This window comes from Capricornis sumatraensis, chromosome 2 (assembly GCF_032405125.1).
Source record: "Capricornis sumatraensis isolate serow.1 chromosome 2, serow.2, whole genome shotgun sequence".
NCBI classification, from domain to species: Eukaryota; Metazoa; Chordata; class Mammalia; order Artiodactyla; family Bovidae; genus Capricornis; species Capricornis sumatraensis.
The window spans coordinates 136,995,190-137,013,822 of NC_091070.1; the positions used below are offsets into that span (position 1 = coordinate 136,995,190).

The following is an 18,633-nucleotide window of genomic DNA, read 5'->3' on the forward strand; positions in this document are numbered from 1 at the left end:
TTATCAAGTACCTGTTAGTTCCAGACATTGTTAGGTATGGGGAATACGGAGACAACATTTGTTTATTGTTGTAAAGAAACAAAACAAAACCCAAAGCATCCCACGATTTAGTTCAGGGATGGAATATCATTTTCATTTCTTGAACCAAAATACTTTTAGATTGTTAGTGGTCACTTGGAACACAGATCAGAGGGGTCCTAAGACCTCATCTGAGTTCTCCAGGCAAGAGCATTGTGGTCCTTGTCTTCCAGGAGCATCATTAATTTCTTCATTAATTCCACCAAGACTTATTTATTTAGTGCCTTCTATAATGCCAGACACTGTTCTGAATGCTGGAAAGGTAGCAGTAAACACGGTAGACATTCTCATGGAAGGAGACGGACGATAAACAAACAAATAATATAACTTCGATGGTGAGAGTTAGTAGGAAGACAAATAAGGCAGGATGAAGGAATAGAAGGGGACTGGTGAGGAAGAAGGGCCTCCCGAGGAAGTGACATTTGAGCCAAGTCCTGAGTGAATTATGAAGAATATCTAGGGAAGAAGATGCCAATAAGAGGAAGCAACAAGTGGAGAGGCCTGAGTCGGACTATGCTTGAGGGCAACGCAGAGTGCGTTTGAAGTGGAAACAGCGAGGGTGGTATGGTGGGAAATCAGGGCAGAAAGGTGGCTGCAGGCTCTCCATGCAGGACTTTGTGAGCGTCAGCAGTCCCTCTGGATTTCAGTGTGAGGAGACACCTTTGGTGGGTTTGAGTAGAGCAGGAATATGGCCATATTTCCTCATTTAAAGGATCACTCTGATTGCTGAGGGGAGACCAGAAGAGAGGTGAGCTTGGGAGAAAGGAAACCAGGGAGGACGCTGATGCAACAGGCCAGGCGGGATAGGTGCTGAGTCTGGAATGGAACTGAAGGTGGAGTCAGAGGGCTTGCTGACTGGGTGCAGGATGGACTGAGAAGATCACACGCTTGGGGTTTGAGAAACTGGGGGAAGGAGGTACCACGACCTGAGGTGGGAAAGCCGGGGAAGAGCGGATGGGAGCTGAAGGAGGTGGGCGCTTAAGTGCTTGGTATTTCAGTCACGTGGGTAGAGCATCTAGGTAGATGTCCCTTAGGCTGTTGGACACATGTGGCTGGATTCCAGCAAAGGCCGAGATGGCAATAACAGAGGAGAATGGCAGCAGGATGGCCTGAGCCTTCCACAGCCCAGGTTGGTGCCTGATCATTACTGGCATTTGATTACTCACCCTGGAAAGACTGTGGCCTGTGGCCTCTGGTGGTCCCTCTTACGGAGAGGTCTGAGTCTTCATTCTCCCAGCCACCACGCCCTCTGCTCACAAACACTGCTCTTCCACACACCACAGTGGGGCTATGCTTGGGGTAGGGGATATATACCTTGGTTGAAGAGTTTTTGTTTGGAATTTACCTTAAAACAGACCCCTCCATTTGAGAAGTGCTCATTAAGCACTTTTTGTATAACATCTGATGTGAGCTTTGCCAGGCCTTGTAAATACAACGCTGCTGGCAGAGCAGGATGTAGAGTGGAAGCCAGTGGGTTAAACAGTCACACGGTCCAGCCAGAAACAGGTAGTGGGAGAGAACCCAAGGCACAGGGTTGAGCAAAGGAGAAGGTACCAGCCTCTCTGGGAGTCGGAAAGGAACGTTCCCGATTCTTTGCCTCCTGGTGGCTCAGACGGTAAAGAATCTGTCTGCAATGCAGGAGACCTGGCTTTGATCCCTGAATCAGGGAAGATACCTTGGAGAAGGGAATGGCTACCCACTCCAGTATTTCTGCCTGGAGAATTCCATGGACAGAGGAATCTGGCAGGCTCCCCTGCAAGGGGTCACAAAAGAGTTGGACACGACTGAGCAAATAACACTTTCACTTTCCAACAAGAAGCACAGTCTGTCCACTCTTGAATCGTGTGACTGTGTTGAGTGATAGAATGCGACAAAAGCAAGACTATAAGCATTCTGAAGCTCAGTTTTAAAAGGCCTCTGGCTTCCATACTGTTTGCTGGAATGCCAGACATTGTGGAGGAGGGACAAGCTATCCTTGCTGGTCTTCTTTTATTCCAGTAAGTTTTGGGGTGGCTGGTACCCAGCAAATAACTGGAATGCGGCATCAAACAGAAGGCAGCCCCACTGGGTCTTACAGGATGAGCTCACCGGAGGGACATGATGGAGAGACACCTGTCAGGTGGCAGGAGCAACAAGTGCAAAGGCACGTGGGCCACATGAGTCTGGTGTCTTCAGGGAACTGCCATCACTGGCACTCAGCCAGAGTGCAGGCTGGCAGGAAGATGAGGCTCAAGCAACTAGATAATTGGGGGTCTTACATGCCTGGCAAAGACCTCATCATGTTTGAGCCCATTTGGGTTCATCTAAACATGCCACTATTTCACAAATCCTGGTGATCTGTTCATGTCATGACAGCTTTTTAGTGAAATTAATTGTTGTGTAACACTTCAGATGTTATCTACTATACAGAAACTAAAGAAGCACCTTATTTCCTATGTCACTGACCACAGGCTTTGAATTTTGCTGTTTTAACATGTTAATCATGAGTATAACTGTCTTGCCCTTGAGTGTCCATTATGTTGCACCCCAAAAGTCTGCAGGTGTCTGCCTTCTGGAATGGTATGACTTCCAGGGGACAGCGTGGGTGGGCCTGGGGGTCTCCTAGAGGAAGAGTTAATTCTCTGTGCCCTCAGAATACCTCCACCACATTTTTCCTGAACTGCCATCTCCTTTTACTTTTCACTGGGAACAGAAGCCCTTGCTGGTAAGGAGCATCCCCGTTCTGCATTCTTGTTGAGGCGATTTTAGAAGTACCTCGCTCGGTGCTGCTGGATGTTGTCGTGCGTTTCCATAACACATTTAAAGTCTCACTCCTTAAAACTGTCACGTCTGGAGAGCCCTGGAGAAGTCAGCAAGGACACAGGCGTGATCACTCTCTCCTGCCCTGAGTATTACAGGCAGCTATCAATTCCAGCTCATTTAGGCTGATCCAATCCCAGCATCAAAAGCCATTTCCATATTATTACACCAAACTGGAAATTACAGAGGCTGTGTATGCCTCTGCAAAGTCTCCAATTTAGGCTTATAACTTAGCACTAGGTTATTAGTGACATGCATCATTATCTCAAGATACATTCTATCTGCAAAATTTTGTTCCCGAATCCTTTGGAAGATCTCGGCTGTGCCGCTCAGAGTCTCCGTTAGGCAGGCTGCACTGTTCACGTTAATGAGCTCTTAACATAGGCTTCAAAATTAATTTTTGATCATTGATTCCTGGCGTTAACAGCCCCCTGAGCCCTTCTAGTGTAGAGAAACATCACAGAGAGAGGCCACAGAGTGAGTTAGTGGGCAAGCTGGAGTCAGAGGGACTGAGCTTTAATTAAGCGTGAGCCGCAGAGTGTCCCTTTGGAAGCTACAACCATGAGCTGACAAGAAAAACGAGAATCTCATCTCTCTTTTTTTTTCAGTCTGGATAGAGCTTGTTTTGGTCAAATAATTCAATTTAGGAAAAACCAAATATTCAAGTTCAGGAATGATACATGCATCCAGTTCAATTGTTTTGATTGCATTATCGGATCAAGAAAGTAAACAGAAAAGGTTCGACAATTTACCTGGTCCAAAACATTTAACTGCTCAACCCAGAAAATCTCTAAGGTCTTTGTCAACTGTAGGATTCTATTATTTTATCATTTTGTGGGTGAAATTGGTTGAATTTAGAGACCAGAATTTCTAATAGGTAGCGTGAATTGATGAAGTGAGAGAATCTAGTGAAATAAATGCCTTTGCCTTATTTTACGGCTAAACTGGAAGTGTGCGGTTTCAAGTCACATTTCCTGAATGTGAACATCAGACTAGATAGTTTCATGTACATTATCTAATTCAATTCTCATCACAGGCCTGGCAGGTAAAAATCATGATGCCCATTTTAGTGTTAGGTCACTGAGTCTCAAAGAAGGGGAGTCAGGTTAAACCCTGTGAGTTTCTCAAGAAACTGCAGTGAGGTTTTTAATCAGGGTAAAGTTTCTCAAAGGCTGATATCTTGACCAGTTGTATCAACCTCATCTGGGAACTTGTTACAAATCAAACCCTGGGCTTCAGCTCAGATGCACTGTCAGGACTCAGGAGTTAGCTCTAACACCAGGTTTCACTAAAATCCTCCAGATAACTCTGATGCACACTCTCACGTCTGAGAACAATCTGCTCAAGGGCAAACTACGACAAAAGTTCAGGAATGCAGATGTTTCTATTTTAAGAAAAAGCTATGTATATCGAAATCTGGAATTAGAAAACGTTAACTGGGATACACTGATGATATTATAAGGACTGCTTGCTTTTTAAGAAGCATACACCACAGGTTTTAATTAGGAATACTCCCCTCAAGTATTTAAAATGAGATTCAGTGTGCAAATCTTTAAGGTAGACACATTTTCTTCTCAGGAATTCAGTTTATTTTTGTTTTTATTTACACTATTTAACATAGTAATTTACTTAAATTGCACTATTTAAAGATAATGAGAAGCACAGACACTCACATTTGTATTAGACTCTGCCGTTTGCATCATCTACACGGGCGCCAGGCACAGAACAGGTACTCAGTATTTGTGAATGAACGTACGCGTGCATGCTCAGTCACTCAGTAGTGTTCAACTCTTTGCCACCCCATGGACTGTAGCCCACCAGGCGCCTCTCTCCATGGAATTTTCCAGGCAAGAATATTGGAGTGAGTTGCCATTTCCTCCTCCAGGGGGTCTTCCCGACCCGGGGATCAGACCTGCGTCTCCTGCCTTAGCTGGCAGATTCTTTAGCACTGAGCCATCTGGGAAGTCCAAATGAATGTGCAGAGCCCTGTTATAAGCAAGCTCCTGGGGGTGTACATGTGTGCAATGTGTTAGCAACGATAATCTAGTAGGAGAGATAACACGTACATTCACAGGATAAAGCACATGCAGCAAGAGCTAAGTGATGAGTCAGATCATTAAGCATGGATACAAGTAGTGAGGATGATTGACAAGACTTCTTGGAGAGGTAGAACCTGACTTGGAGTAGGATTTTTATGGGTGAAGAATTATGAAAGGCATTGGAGGTTTTAAAAAAGACCTAAACACGTCAAGAAGATGATAAAGTGCAGGGCATTTTCAGACTTCGTGGATTTAGAGAGACGTGCTGAGGACAAGATGGGGTTTGGGTTCAAGGCTATGGAGTGAATAGTTTATCCTAAGAGGCTGTGAATGGAGTGATGAAATAACAAAGGTGTTATCCCACGAAAACTATCCTTTAAGCAGACAGAATTTAAATTAATAAGAGGTTCAACACTTGAATCCAACTACAAGGCATACCTGGGGGATGTTGCCAGTTTGGGTCCAGACCATTGCAATAAAGAGAATATCACAATAACGCAGCACCGAATTTTTTGGTTTCTCAGTGCATACGAAAGTTATGTTTACACTGCACTGTAGTCTATTAACTGTGCAATAGATTTGTGTCCAAAAAATATACACCTTAATTTAAAATATTTTACTGCTAAAAAATGCTAACCATCATCTGAACCTTCTGGGAGTTGTAATTTTTTTCAATAGCAACATCAAAGATCACTGATCACAGAGCATCACAACACATATGATCATAATGAAAAAAATCTGAAATATTGTTAAGAATCACCAACATTGGACACAGAGACTCAGAATGAGCAGATGCTGTTGGAAAAATGATGCTGATGGACTTGCTCATTGTCACAAGCCTTCAATTTGTAAAAAGTGCAGTGTCTGGGAAAAGCAATAGAGTGAAGTGCAGTAAAATGAAGAATGCCTACTTAGAAATCCTAACATCGTGTACATCACGATGCTAGAACTCTGTTACGCAAGTCTGTCGTTTGTTTAGTCACTCAGTTGTGTCCAACTCTTTGCGACCCCATGTCCTGCAGCCTGACAGGTTCCTCTATCCAAGGGGATTTTCAGGCAAGAGTACTGGAGCAGGTTGATAGTTCTGCACCCCCTCACTCTCTCCCCGCCCTGTTCCCCCTTCCCTTGCCCCAGGGGATCTTCCCAACCCAGGGACTGAACCCAGGTCTCCTGCAAGTGTCCTGGATTGTGGGTGGATTCTTTATTGCTGAGCCTCCAGGAAAGCCTGCTATGCAAGTGTATGCACATATGGGGCTTCCCAAGTGGTGCTGGTGGTAAAGAATCCCCCCAGCCCATGCAGGAGTAGCAACAGATGTGGGTTTGATCCCTGGGTTGGGAAGATCCCCTGGAGGACGAAATGGCAATCCACTCCAGTATTCTTGCCTGGAAAATGGAGAGAGGAGCCCAGCAGGCTATAGTCCACGGGGCCACAAAGAGCTGGACACAAGCGAGCACACACGCACACACTGTTAACTCACATTATGCCTCTGTTCCCTTTTTTGCCATCTTCCATTCATGGTCTACCTACAGAACTTAAGAGAAGCAATTAGGTAATGCAGAGAGAAAATGAGTCAGCAATATGCTCATAAGCAGCACTTACAGAAATGCATAAAGACAGTAAAAATACTTAACACAGCTACTGGTTCAAGCCTTTCAGCAAAGATTAGCTGAGTGATTGCTATTACTTTTATTTTTCACTACTATCAGCACTCTCTTTGTTGGCATGGTTGCAAATGCAAGCTTCACATTCAGGTATGTGTCACATTCAAAAATTTAAGGGCCTTGCATTCAGTGCCTTGGAGAGATTGTAGAGGAAGTTTTGGTGAGATCTCCAGCTGAAAATTTCCTGAAAAATCTGGAAAGGTGAAACTGGAGCTTGAAAATATCAAGATGATCACCATCATGGACATCACCCCTTTAGACTCTTCCTACACTTTACAATTTGCCAACTATTTGCATGTTCATTAGCTCAAACTTCGATTTCCACACTAAGTCTGGAGAGCGAATACTATTAGACCCATTTCAGAGACAGGAAAATTAAGAACAGTGCTGTCTAATAAAAACATAATGTGAGCCACATATGTAATTAAAACTTCTTTGGTAGCCACATTAGAAAAGGAAAAAGAAACAGTTTAAATCAATTCTAATAATATATTTTATTTAACACATGTCCAAAATACTATCATCCCAACAGGTAATCAATATGAAAATGATCAAAGAGATAATTCACGTTCTTTTCTCATTTGTTTGGTACTCTTTGAAATCTGGTATCTTACACTCACAAGACACGTCAATTTAGACTAACCACATTCAAGTGCTCAACATCACAGGTGATCTAGTCACTTCTGATTCAGATAGCTCAAGTCTATGGCTGGCTGGCTCAGGGTGAGAATGTAAATCAGGACGCCAAGCAGAACGGTAAGAACAGTGCCCACAACTCAGGGAACCATACAGACAAGTAGAAAGACCTTTGCTCCTGATTGGATGCTTGTAGTGAGAATCACTGTAAAAATGAAACAAATCAGCCAAAAGGAAAATGAGTTTGCGCCATTCAATCCAAATGTGTTCCAGTGTCGCAAATATTTAATTTTTTTTTAATGTTAGGACAAGTGTGAGAAAGAAACAGTTTGAGCCCTTTCCAGCAAAATGCCTGCAACAGAGAAGTCAGAGAGGCTATGCTTCTTGCAACCCTGAAAGCACAATCAGAACCCACGTTATTTCCAACCTTTTCAGAGTGTGCTTGTATTTCCGGGGACAGAATCTGACTAATCGACAGGGATTTAAGTATTTGTGGTAACATCCTCGAATAGGCAAGTTTCAAGTCAACCTAGTGCTATTTGCCTTTGATTAGAGGCAGCCCTCACTGCCTCAATGACACAGGTATGTGATTGTTTGTGAAAATATGTTGTGCACATTAAAATGAGAATTTACATGAAAATATGTATATATTCAGATTGAATGAAAAAATGATATATATCTGATTGTCAGAACTTAGTCATCATTTAATTGGAACTGATTTGAGGTATGAAGCCTTTATTATCAATATATTAATGCAGATATATATTCAGAAACAGAGATTCTCCCAAGAGCTTTATTTGGAACTCTTTATTGGAACCGATATCCTTCGAAGCTTAAAGGAAGGTTGACCCAGGGACCCAGATGAAGTGAAAGTCCTTGATCCTACATGTCACCATGAGAAATACACCAGATTGATGAGACATTTTGATGGTTTGTTACTCATACTACATTCCTGACCTAGGTTATTTTCACTTTTACCTTCATGTGGCTTCCAGAACAAATGTGAATGTATTAAAATACATACCTACAAAAGAGAATACAGATGCCCTTTGGGGAAAGACGCTCAGGAAAGATAAAAGTCAGTAAGAGATGAAAAAAGAGCTGATTGTTGGAAAACACGTACTTTCAAGTACCAATGTATTATTTTCATCCATCCCCTATCAACAGTTTATTTATTCATTTTTCTTAAAAAAATTCCTAGTTAAGGTAAATCTTAACCTGAGGTTTTAGTGCAGCCATCCTGATACTTGCAGGCCTTTGATAAATTTAAAAAGAGAGAGAATTAATAGATCTCTGCTCAGGGAAAAAAAAAAAAATCATTTACTCACAAACTCTTACACCTAAGTTAAAAAGTGCCTCAGTGCTAGAATCCCTCCATTGCCCTTCCCAAGTCTAGACGGAGCTCTACATGCTGAAGTCCTGCCTTCAGGTCACTTACTGTAACACATCGTGCTGGATCTATCTGGCACAATGAGAACCATTGATCAGAATGCATTTAGTTTTGACTGCTTGCTTTCCCAATTATGAATTGTAATTACACAGGATGTAAGCACGAGTTTAAGTGGTTGTAAAGCTGCTCCAATACTTGTCACACTATTAATTTAATAAACTAAATATTTAGCTGGAGCATTCATAATTAGGATCAACTAGCTGAAGGATTCTTGCAAATGTCATCATCTCATATTTGGACCCACTTTTTTTTCCAAAGGGAGAGAAAAAGAGACAAAGAGTGATGGCACTAATCTCTTGCCTTTAGGTGTTTATCACACCATGAAAGCCAAAACAATTACTCAGGGCTTCATGGGGTAGGCATGACTGGTAAACAGCAAAATGCTATTTCCTTGGAGAATGTTTTCTTGCCGTGTTTCACACGGGTAGATTTTCCCCACAGGAGCGGCCCCTCCTTCAGAGCAAAACACAGACGAACAGAAATGACATTATGTTCTTGCCTGCCTGGGGCAAAAAGACTCACCTATTCTTAACAGGACTTCAGGTGTGTGATTTTCTGCCATTTTCCTTCTTTTATTAGATTAGAATGACTTACCCCAGTAAGAGCAAAGCTGCAATGCGGTGTCATCACGGCAGGGCTCCTGGAGGAGACACGCTATGGTACACTATGTCTTTAACATAACTTGACATATTCTCACCACGCAGGAATTTTCACATCTATTCTGACAGATGTAGGAGGGATAATAATTATTTTTTTCTCTCTTTCAGTCAGGTCCTTTTACCCACAGAATTCAAAGTTCACTAATTAAATAACATTTAAAAGCAATGCTTCTGAAAAAAATGAGACCAGGTTAAGAAAATGATAATATTTTTACTTCCAATTCTCTGCAGTTTGCTCCAGTCAGCCGAGCTAAATCTTTAGTGTTAACATAATTAGGTCTTGCAGAATAATGGCCCATTTTACCAGCTATCATTCTAGGTTAATAAAAACATCACATAATTTGAGATGTTACTACTCCATTTTAATTCAATCATCAATTAAAAAGAGCTCTTGGGTGATGGGAGAAGGCAGAGAGGGGATTCCAGCATTTGTTAAATGCTCAACTGTAGTCTAAACAACTTAAAAATCATTTAAGTCTTCTTGGTAGACTTGTTTCAGAACCTACTCTAAAAATGTGTTGGGGTTAGAAATTTTTCTGCCATAATGGATCTTAAATAACTTCATTTTTCAAGATTAATGTAAGTTTTTCACAGACGTTATTTTCTCCTTTCTAGTTAAATGTAATAACATTATTTATACAAGGGATATGCCTGTTGCTTAGCTATTTTATTCTTCAGATGCAAGATGAAGATGGTAACATGTGTGAGTCACACCTTACCAGGTGTTGAAGAGTAAAAATTCTTCATGTTCCCAAGATTGTTGGTAACAATCCAAAATATGACAGTTGGCATTCTTAATTCTTTCTGACATCATACTATGCTTATATACAGTTTATGCTGAGAAATTCATTGGCAAATTTTTTGCTAACTAAAGAGTAAAACTACTTTTAGTATAAAATAGTGAAAGTAAGATAAAAGCGAAAAATTCTTCCATAACGAAATGATCAGAACTGTCAGAATATTTGTGCCAAATGGACATTTGATATTTCTTGGAAAGAAAATTGATTAGAATCTAGTCCTGATTTCCTGAGGCAAAGAAAGAATTGTTCACAACCACCCATTTGGATCCAAACTCTAGGGGTGTTCTTTATCTGTATTTTTCACTCCTATATGCCATTATGGCTGCCCAATTAGTTTTTCTAAAAAATGAATCCTAGAGTTTTACTCAGTTATTCAGATTGTTCTAAGATGCAGCTTAGGTTTTGCCACCATTGCCATCCTTGTTGATAAAGGCTGAGAACTGAAACAGTGGGTATGAAATTCTAATTCAGATTTCTGAAGCTAAAGCTTTAAATTGTACATAAACAGAATTCAGTGCATAACAAGTATATAGAACAGGTAGTTCAAAGTTCCCACACATTCTGTGTAACCCTGTGAGCAGAAAAACTTAAATAATTATCATGTCTAGTATTTAACAACAGGTGAAGGGCAACAACCCATTTCCCACATAGCACAGAGCGTCCCATCTCAGAATATGGGGTCCTTTCTTCCAAGTGATACTGGATAATTGATGGCAAAGAGTGAAGATGATGAGACAAAAAATCTGATTTCAGGGTTTCCTCACAGCTCCCCCCAGTCCATCCAAACCTTCCTACATTCAATAAGACCACAGGTTGGAGAAAAAGGGAAGTGGAGCATTAACTAAAGGAATTGAACTGTGACCAGTATGCCTTCTCCCACTGGCTTCCTAGGTGGCGCTAGTGGTAAAGAGCCTGCCTGCCAAAGCAGGCGATTCCGGTTCGATCTCCGGGTGGGAAAGATCCCCTGGAGGAGGGCATGGCAACCCAGTCTAGTATTCTTGCCTAGAGAATCCCACGGACAGAGGAGCCTGGCAGACTGCAGTCCATAGGGTTGCAAAGAGCCAGGCACAACTGAAGTGACGTAACACACGTGCCTTCTCCCAACCTGTACCTGGGTGAATGATTTGTGCTAACTTGGTCATTTGACTCAAGGGCACCTCATGCAGTGTTCATGCAGGCAGATCCGCTAGGCAGGGGCAGGACAAAAGTACCCACATACCATATTTCTAAATATTTAAAAATTACACATCAAGCTAACATAGTGTTACTTAACCCTATGTTCCATCCTGTTGCTTTAACGTGAATACTGTCATAACAATTGGAAACCCAGGTATAGGTCTGGAATATTCAGGCTGCTCAGAGTTCTGTACCAGACGCTGGCCCTGAGATGCCCTACTCTCTCTCTCCCACCCCTTAGTCCCTTCTTTTCTATCCCTGAGCTCTGGTTTTCACTGCAAGGAGCATCTTCTCAATCATGTGTAGATTCCACAGCATAAGTCCTAGGCCCAAGTCACTAATCTATCTATAATACATATTCACCCTTTGCCTCCTCTTGTACTCAAGGATGTACACTCATGATGCTGCTTGCCTTCAGAAGTTTAGACCCCAGAAGTGTACACACCCTAAAAGTGGGTGGAGGACACGTAGGTAGGGAATTCTAAGTTCCTGGCTATGAAGACAAAGTGGGAGGAGAGTCAGAATGGGCCCCACTAAGTAAGTGCCCCCTCTTCTAGGACTGAAACTCCCTCTCTAGGCTGTGCACAGGGTCAGAAACAAATCACTCAGACATCATCACAGGGCAGTCTAAATAAATACCATAAATATCAACACTTTATATATTTGAAAAGTGAAGAAATGTTAATTGCTCAGTCATGTCCGACTCTTTGCAACCCCATGCACTGCAGCCTGCGAGGCTCCTCTGTCCATGAAGTTCTCCAGGTAAGAATACTGGAATGGGTGGCCATTCCCTTCTCCAGGGGATCTTCCCAACCTAAGGATTGAACCTGGCTTTCCTGCATTGCAGGCTTAACATCTAAGCCACCAGGGAAGCCCTTTCTATATAGCGGAACCTTGGGACAAAGATTTCTTTGAAGCTTTATATTCATCAAAGGAGTTGTTGTATTTGTACTCTGTGGTAAAGCTGACTGACTAACTCATATATAACACTATATAAATCAACCCTAAGGGTTAATCCAAGTAAAGACCAAGCAGGAATTAGGGTCTTAAATATGTGAACAACTTAGTTCCCACTTTTTACCCCAGTCCTGTCCTTAGGCATAACATTGTAGATGGAACCAGCTTTGCAAGAATGCTAGAAAACAGCAGATAAATAAAATCCACCGAGTTGGGGTTTAATCAAAGTAATATACTCTTAAGAAGAATTTGAGAATCCAGATTAAAAAGAACATTTCATTTCCATTTGTTATATACCTAAAAGTGAATTTATTAAAAGTAAATCACATCACTTCAGGAAATTCAGAAAACTATATCTATATACACTGAACGCAAGATATTCCTCATCAATTTAGATTCTTATAGCTTCATAAAGATAAAATGCAGATGAACTGATTTAGATCAGGCCTTCATTAAATTTTAGAACTAGCTTTTGGAAAACTGTGTATTGAAATGTTCAGTCTGATTCCTGAGGAGGTGACAAAGCCATGAGTGGATAATGATAAAGTGCATCACTGCTGGAAATAACATAGTCTGCCTTTGGTTTGTGCTAATATACTATAAGACAACTTAAACTTTAATTTTAATATTAGAAATCCACCTCATTATAAGTAATCTCAAACTCTGTATGTTATCGGCATTTTCACGTGTAGTCTTTGGTGAGCTTGAAATACAATTTGCTGTTTATGCTTCTAATGTAAATCTCCAATTTCTGGTTGGCCACTCCGGCACTAAGCCAGAGCTCTAATTTATTTCCATCTTTCCTTATTTCTTACATCAAAAGAGACTGTGGGTTTGAATAACAAACATTCAATCGACTTAGACGTGGGGTGGCAGGCAGCACAGGCATTACCTGTTTACCTTTTATTGCCTTCTTTGAATTGGCTTTTCTGGGAACAAAACCAATAAGACATGCTGTTCCTTCATCTAGTTTTCACCGAGGATATTTATCAGAAGACATCCCCCTCCCCTGGTTCAGCAAAGAGCAGTGGCAGAGTAAAGAATTCAGACTGGAAGTAGGCGTCCAACATAACACCATCATAGATTATTGCTCTACCAAGTCATGCAGGACTTCGCTGTCCTTCAGACACTGGCTCGGGCTGATAATTGTTTTTGACTCCAGGAGATGCTGTCGCTAACACATTTGTAACCTGTAGGACAACAGTGTGGTGGGAATGGAATACACACTGTTTTAGTCACTTTGGAACTTTGCACTGGTTCTTCCCTCCTCTCCCCACCTTGCTGTCTTGCACAGTAATTGGCCTAGTAAAAGGCAGAAACAAGAATTTATTACACCTTGGGCGGTACTTAAAACAAACTTTATTCTCAAGAACAGCAGTTATGTCTAGCTGCTGCTGGGTATTTTGATATTTCCTGTAAATACTTAGTCTGAATATATTCAAAGTCAAATTGCTAATCACTCAATATCCCTGCGACTTTCCTGGTTCCCCAGGTTTTCTCTTATGATACTCCATGTAAACACTGTAATTGGAAAGATACATAGATCAGCATCCCTAGAGTCACATGATCACATCAATCTGTGAAAATAGCATGACTTAAAAATAAAAGTCTCTTAGTACTCTGCCAACAGGCTTTGGCATAATCTTGGCAATCACTTAGATTTTTTTTTTTTTTTGCTGTTATAATTTTTCCCAAGTGGAAATAGTCTCATATTTTGCAGAAGTTGTCCACGCTAATGAACATCAATCCATCTTCCTGGGTACTAAATTCGTCAGCTGAGTGTATTCGGTCCACATAGGAATCAGTAAAGTGAGTGTGAAACTGCTCGGTGGCTGCTCCTTTCATCTTAAGAAATTGCAATACGAATTCCTGAAATCGTTTATGCAGGAATTTTTATTCTTTAAATCTTCTAGTGTTAAAGCAACAAGAAAACACTTAGAATGTCCTTTGGTGGAATCTTATTACACTTGTTAATATATGTAAACTGATATTCTTTGATGCCAGCAAGTTTGTTGCCCTTACAGAGAAATCTCTGCACAATGAAACAAAACAGAATGGAAGGAGGACAAAATAAAATGTCAGTCTTTGCTGATTCGAATTAGATACATTAACAGATTGTCTGGTAACACAAATTGGCAAGAATACAAAAAATCTACATATTACAGTATTCCAAGAAAAATAACTTCATTTGAATACAAAAGGATAGATACACTTTCTTTTTTCCTGTAGCCACTCTTGGGGACAGTGGATGTGTGCTCGCACTGGGATGACTCAGTGCTGCTAAGATACACAGGGTATGACTGGCTGGAGCTTTTGGAGGGGGCTGTTACACGTGTGCATTACTAACATCAGACAAAGAAATCTTTCAACCAACAAGGGTTACAGAGCAACGGTTCACTAAAGCACAGGTTGGAAGGGGGTTCAGGGGCTGAAGCAGGCCAATATGGCAGCTTGTAACAGACTTCCTTAGACCCACAAAGCAATGCCAGCAAAGGATGCTTCTATTTGGTTGGTCCACACACAGGGCCAGGTGGTGCTGGGGCACACCACGTGCCAGTAGCAAATGTTTTTTAGGTTGGTTGATTTGTTGTTGTTGTTGTTGTTTTTCTTTCCTTTTGGGGGGCTGTCACAGCCCTTCCGATGGGTGGTAAGCTCTGCAGCTGGCAATGTGATTCGCAGTGATAATATCAACAGCTGCCAACTCCTCTGGGAGTCAGAAATTAACAGTCTTGACTCAGGTGTGCTGTCCACGGCTGATAAATATGGCTTAGTTCAGTTAGGCCTTCTTTGTACACTGTGTTTGAGTAGGGGTGTCTGAGGGCGGGTTTCCTATGTTAGTAGCAAATGCTGGGGCTGTGTTTGCTTCCCCAGAGCACGGCCCGTCTGGTGGCTGGGTGCGCCGCCTAGATGCCCAGGGGGCCGGCTGTCCCCAGCAGAGCGGCCAGCAGCAACAGCAGCGACAGCAGCGTGGGGGAGCCGCGCGGGGGCGCGCCCTGGCCGGAGTCGGGGCCGCAGCTGCCCGCCTCCTCGCACCGCAGCTTCTCGCACAGGATGCCCGTGTACGCGGCTGGGCACAGGCAGCGCACGTTGTTGTGGCACGTCCCTCCGTTCTGGCAGTGCAGGAGCTCGTTGTCGCAGACATTCGCTGCAGAACGAGGGAGGGGGGCGCGGGGAGGAGAAGCAGAATCAATTTAAGTTCATCTGGTACATCATGTTTTCAGCTTAAAAAAAAAATCCCTATCGATCTTGTGCTCCCCCCTCCCCTCCGCAAACTAAGCATGTGACTCCTGATTTCCAAACAAATGTAGTTGCTGCCTTTGTTTTGATCATATTAATCCTTTTCATATAGATTTTTTTTTTTTTTGCTGCAATCTTGGATATTATCATTGTCCATTTCAGACTATCAAGTACAAAGAAATGTGATACTCCGGGTTTGGCAGTATCTTCTCTTCACGGAACTGGGACCTGTTGTGACCTCCAGGGCTGTTCAAGGATAGTGCCTCATACAAGAATGCAGGGCTTTGGAGCCAGATAAATGGAATTAAAATGCAAAGCAGTACTGCTAGAATGACCAAGAACTTCTAAGGGGTGGGCCATTCTCTCCGCGGGTGATTCCAGCGTTGCATGCAGGAAGTCGGGAGCCAGCGGCAAGCATGAGGAGGGAGGGGTGGGGCAGGGGGCAGGCAGCATGCTCCAGGCAAGGTGGCAGCCAGATCCGAGGAGAGAAAGCTTTTCATGGGAGGAATGTGAGGAAGAGCAGTGCATTTGTGCCTAATAGCCTATTAGGATATTAATCGCTTTGTAAATATAGCAACTAGAGTCCAAGGTTACCTTGATTTCCAGGGATAATAATAAATGCAATGGTGAAACCCTGATTATCAAAACTTTATTATGTCCATCAATTAATAAAATCCGTTTGAATAAATAAAGCAAGCAATTTCAGATACTAAAATTCATTCACAGTCCCTGTCATGTAACTTGCATCTCTAATAATTTATTTCTTCAAAGATCAAGTTTTCCTTATTATTCCATGTCTCCTATTCCTTTAGATAATCAAGGTTTCACTGATTTAGCAGAATCATAAATAGAACAAAGGGAAATGAAAACACCAAAGAGGAAAAGAGCTAAGAACGCTTCCCAGCAACATATGCCACTTAAGCACTTACTATACAGAACCACCCTGGAAAGGGGAGGGGGGGTGGCGCAGAGCAGAAAAAGTAGCTTCTTATAAATTATAACATTCTTCATCTTTAAAAAATGTCATCGTCAAATTTCCCCAATTTAACACACACGCACACGCATATTCATACTATCAAGTGTAAAGTATTTTTAAAAAATAACCCTCTTCTCCCAGTAATAATTCAATAAAGAATATTGTTTTGTCCATTAATCATGTTCAACAGTTATGTCACCGTCAAAAGAAGCTTCTTAAATGTAAACATGCTAATGCCCTGTGTGCAAATGAGCTGAGAAAAGATGGTGGTGGATGCTCAGGAGTTAATAAAAATGTGCCCTAAATAGGGCCCTATCTTCCCACCTTTCACAACAATTCCTTGGAGACCTCTATCATAGTTGTATAATGGATTGGTATAATTTTCAAGTGTACCCCCACGTGCTATCTGTAAATGTTAGAAGTGACTATTAAGGCCTACTAAATCCTTCAGGCTCACAATATTGATATACAAGGTAGTGTTTCAAGGGTTCTAATGATTATGTAAGCTACTTCTCATCGGGTGACTTATAAACCATAAATATTAGACCCGAATTATAGTATTTTACGAGCCTTGGTTAAAAAAAAAAAGTCGAGATCTGTAGCTCTGAGGCAAAATCTACAAGACTAGAGTGGTTAAACTCATGGTCAAAACTGACAAAACCCTACTTTTTCTTTTTGATTGTTGTTAATTTGGAAAGCATACATAGGGTTTCAGGATTTTGTTTTGCTTACGTTTCAGAAAATATCTGTTTAATTGGAGCAACATGGAATAAACAGATCCAAATAACTGTTTCCATTTAAAGTTAAAGATTCTCAGCATTTCTTGTTCCAGGCAGCAGATTGCTGAATGGGATATTTCCTTTCATTTGGGCACTACACATAGGGAAATATTGTTTCCATCAATATTGATAATTGCTTGCCTTGAATAATTGAGAAGAAATCAATAGTTAATTAAATATCACTCCCCGTAAGAAAAAAAAAAGCGATTTTTCTTCTTCTTGGACTTGAATGTAAATCAGTTGTTGAACAGAGGTTTCTTTTTTTCAAGAATCTGGTGATTAAGATAAAATTCAATACCTTTCCTACATTTAAATAATCTACTAGTTGATGTTGATGATTGTGAGAAATTTAATAAATACTCAAGGACCAGATGAAACCCAGGATTAATAATCACATTAATTGGAGTAATATGTTTTCTACAAGTGATAAGGAGAAAAAATGGAACCTGGAATATATTTAATTACTTTAGAATTTACTTTAAGACACATTTCAATTGGTCTCTTGATTGTGCTATTCAGCAAACAGAGCTTTACCATATGCACAGATCTCTCTGTTGGAATCACATGTTAGAAGCACATCTAAACCGAACTACAAATCTTACCTGCTATTCATAAACTTATGCTCCATCCTCATGTCATTTTAAACTAAATTTGCGGTGCCTAATGAATAAACTAAGTAGTTAACAAATATCATTAAGCTCTTCTTCAGCGTATAAAACCCTGTACTAAACACCGTGAAAAAATAAAAGAAATAGCATGATCTCTGCTCTTACGAAGTTTAAATCTGATTTGGAAAATAAAATATATATACAAAAAATAATATAATGTAGATTTCATTAAAATACTTTTCTCAGTTCTGTCCAGCTCAGTCAGCATCTGTTGTGTGTCAGATATGTTGCTATTGCGGTATGGTTATAACTCTATCTGCCCTAAAGAAGCTCACAGTTTTGCAGAAAACAAACAAATGAACATATACAGAAATAATTATGATACAATATGAAAAAGAAAACTATAATGGAAGCAAACTGCTAGCGGAACTCAAACGCTGGTATAAGTAATTATCTGGAGGAAGATTTGAGAAGAGTACAGAAAGGAGATTGTATCTGAACAATGGCATGCATCAGGCAAATATTAGTAGAAAAGAATTATGGTTGGGGAAACTCTATAAGTAAAGGCAAGAAGATGTGAAAATACTTTGTGCTGGCTGTTAAGCATTTGTCACTCTAAATCCACCTTTCTTCTGACGTTGAGGCTGAAACCCTGCACGCTGTCTCCTGGTTTCCACCAACAGGGTGCACTAGAAAGAGGAGGCAGGAGGAAGGGAGCAGAGGTTTCCCTTTCCCTGATCAGGGCTCCTCCTAAGAGTATTGTCCCAGCAATGGCCC

The 18,633-nt window shown here is 41.2% G+C and overlaps 1 protein-coding gene across 1 annotated transcript in view; it reads right to left on the reverse strand.

Moving 5' to 3' along the window:
• Positions 1–15,159: 15,159 nt before the first annotated feature.
• The window catches only part of NTNG1 (netrin G1), a 354,379-nt gene continuing 350,905 nt past the window's right edge, over positions 15,160–18,633 (reverse strand). The window contains exon 6 of the mRNA XM_068966041.1: positions 15,160–15,401. Within this exon, the coding sequence (XP_068822142.1) occupies positions 15,160–15,401 (242 nt within the window). The remainder of the gene's footprint in view (positions 15,402–18,633) is intronic.